This window comes from Onthophagus taurus, chromosome 11 (genome assembly GCF_036711975.1).
Source record: "Onthophagus taurus isolate NC chromosome 11, IU_Otau_3.0, whole genome shotgun sequence".
Taxonomy (NCBI): domain Eukaryota; kingdom Metazoa; phylum Arthropoda; class Insecta; order Coleoptera; family Scarabaeidae; genus Onthophagus; species Onthophagus taurus.
The window spans coordinates 12,454,336-12,456,662 of record NC_091976.1 but is presented as its reverse complement, the minus strand read 5'-3'; the positions used below and the strand labels follow the sequence as shown (position 1 = coordinate 12,456,662).

General features: G+C 27.0%; 1 protein-coding gene across 1 annotated transcript; it reads left to right on the top strand.

Moving 5' to 3' along the window:
- The first annotated feature begins 437 nt into the window (after positions 1–437).
- Positions 438–2,327, top strand: LOC139432114 (uncharacterized). Its single transcript, XM_071200457.1, has one exon. The coding sequence runs from the start codon at positions 438–440 to the stop codon at positions 2,325–2,327; it is 1,890 nt and encodes a 629-aa protein (XP_071056558.1).

Genomic DNA, 2,327 nt, shown 5'->3' with positions numbered 1-2,327 from the left:
GTAGAGATTGTGATATTTGGTTTGCTAAAAAATTGGAACAAATTGCATTAAAAATAAATCAACGGATTTTGAATGTAGTTCCAATGAATTTAACTATAGATGAGGAACTAGTGTATAAAAACTCTAAAATTTGTCATATTTGTTCGAAGTACATTGAAAATGAAGATCTAAAAGTTAGAGATCATTGTCATTTAACTGGAACTTTTAGAGGTGCTGCACATAACCGATGTAATTTAAATTTTAAAAATACAAATTCAATCCCTGTAGTATTTCATAACTTGTCTGGATACGACTCCCACTTTATAATTAAATCTATTAGTACTCAGTTAGAAGGTAGAATCTCTTTGTTACCTGTTAACAAAGAAACTTACATATCATTTAAAAAATATATTAATAATACAAATGTAGTCTTTAAATTTATTGATTCCTTCAGATTCATGGCTTCAAGTTTAGATAAACTATCATCATACTTAACGGAAGAACAAAAAATTACTACAAGAAAATTTTGTAACAATCATGATGAATTTCAATTGTTACAAAGAAAAGGAGTTTTTCCATATGAGTATTTAGATAGTTGGGAAAAACTGGAGGAAACAAAATTACCGTCAATAGAAAATTTTTACAGTAATATTAATAAAAAGGAAATTTCTAAATCCGATTATCAGCATGCTATAAATATTTGGAATAGGTTTCATATTAGAAATTTACAAGAGTATGCTGAATTGTACCTAAAAACAGATGTACTAATATTAACAGATATTTTTGAAAATTTTCGAAAATTATGTAAATCTACGTATGGTTTAGATCCCTTACATTATTGTACAGCACCCGGTTTAGCATTTGATGCCATGTTAAAAATTACAGATGTTAAACTGGAACTTTTAACTGACGTAGATATGTTATTATTTGTTGAACGAGGAATAAGAGGTGGTATATCACAATGTTCAAATCGGTATGGAAAAGCAAATAATAAGTATATGGATAATTTTAATTCAGAACAAGATATTTCATATTTAATGTATTTCGATATTAACAATTTGTATGGATTGGCAATGTTAATGTACTTACCGTATGGTAACTTTCAATGGGTGAATGATATATATGCAATACCAAGCATTGAAAATATATCAACAGAAAGTTCTATTGGCTACATTTACGAAGTTGATTTATTTTATCCGACAGAGCTATATGAATCACATAAAGATTTACCATTATGTTCAGAACATTTAGTTCCACCCGGCTCAAAATCAAAGCTTTCCAAATTAATGACTACATTTCTTCCAAAAAATAATTACATAATCCACTATCGTACTTTACAGCAAGCTATTAAGTTAGGTATTAAAATTAAAAAAATCCATAAAGTATTACAATTTTCACAATCTAATTGGCTATCAAAATATATAAATTTAAACACTGAAATGAGAAAAGAAAGTATATATGAATTTACAAAAAATTTCTTTAAATTAATGAACAATGCAGTTTTCGGTAAAACTATGGAAAATGTTCGAAAATATAGAGACGTTAAATTGGTGAACAAATGGTCTGGACGTTATGGAGCAAAATATTATATATCTCAACCAAATTTTAGTAGTTGTACAATTATTGATTCCGATTTAATTCTTATTGAAATGAAAAAATTTAAAATTCACTTCAACAAACCAATATACGCTGGGATGGCAATTTTGGATATTTCTAAAACATTTCTTTATGATTTTCATTACAATTATATCTTACAAAAATTTGGAAGCAATGCAAAATTACTCTATACCGATACCGATAGTTTAATATATCATTTTTTTGTATTAGATATTTATGAGGAAATTAAAAATGATTTAGATCGTTTCGATACATCAGACTATCCAGCAAACAATGTTTATAATATTCCCCAGAAAAACAAAAAAAAAATTGGTTTGATGAAGGATGAGAACAACGGTCGTATTATGACCGAATTTATTGGTTTAAAATCTAAAATGTATGCAATTAAAGTTCAAATTTCTGAAAGTGAAATCAGTGAAATTGAAAAGAAACTTATTGATACAGGTGAAAATCAGAAAGAAATTGATACAATTATATCAAATGTTGGTGTTAGCAAAAAGGCTAAAGGTGTAAAATCATCATCATTAAAAACGCTTACATTTGAAAACTATTATCAATGCTTATTTAATAATGAAACATTTATTACTGAACAAAATTCCATTCGGTCTCAAAAACATAATGTATACACCATTCAACAAAGGAAGGTAGCGTTGAATAGCCATGATGATAAGAGAATAGTATCTTATTCTTACACAGATACAAAACCTTGGGGTTATAAAAAATTGTACTAA

Coding starts and splice junctions, on each gene's coding strand:
- LOC139432114 (XM_071200457.1), top strand. CDS start 438: ATGGCTTCAAGTTTAGATAAACTATCATCATACTTAACGGAAGAACAA.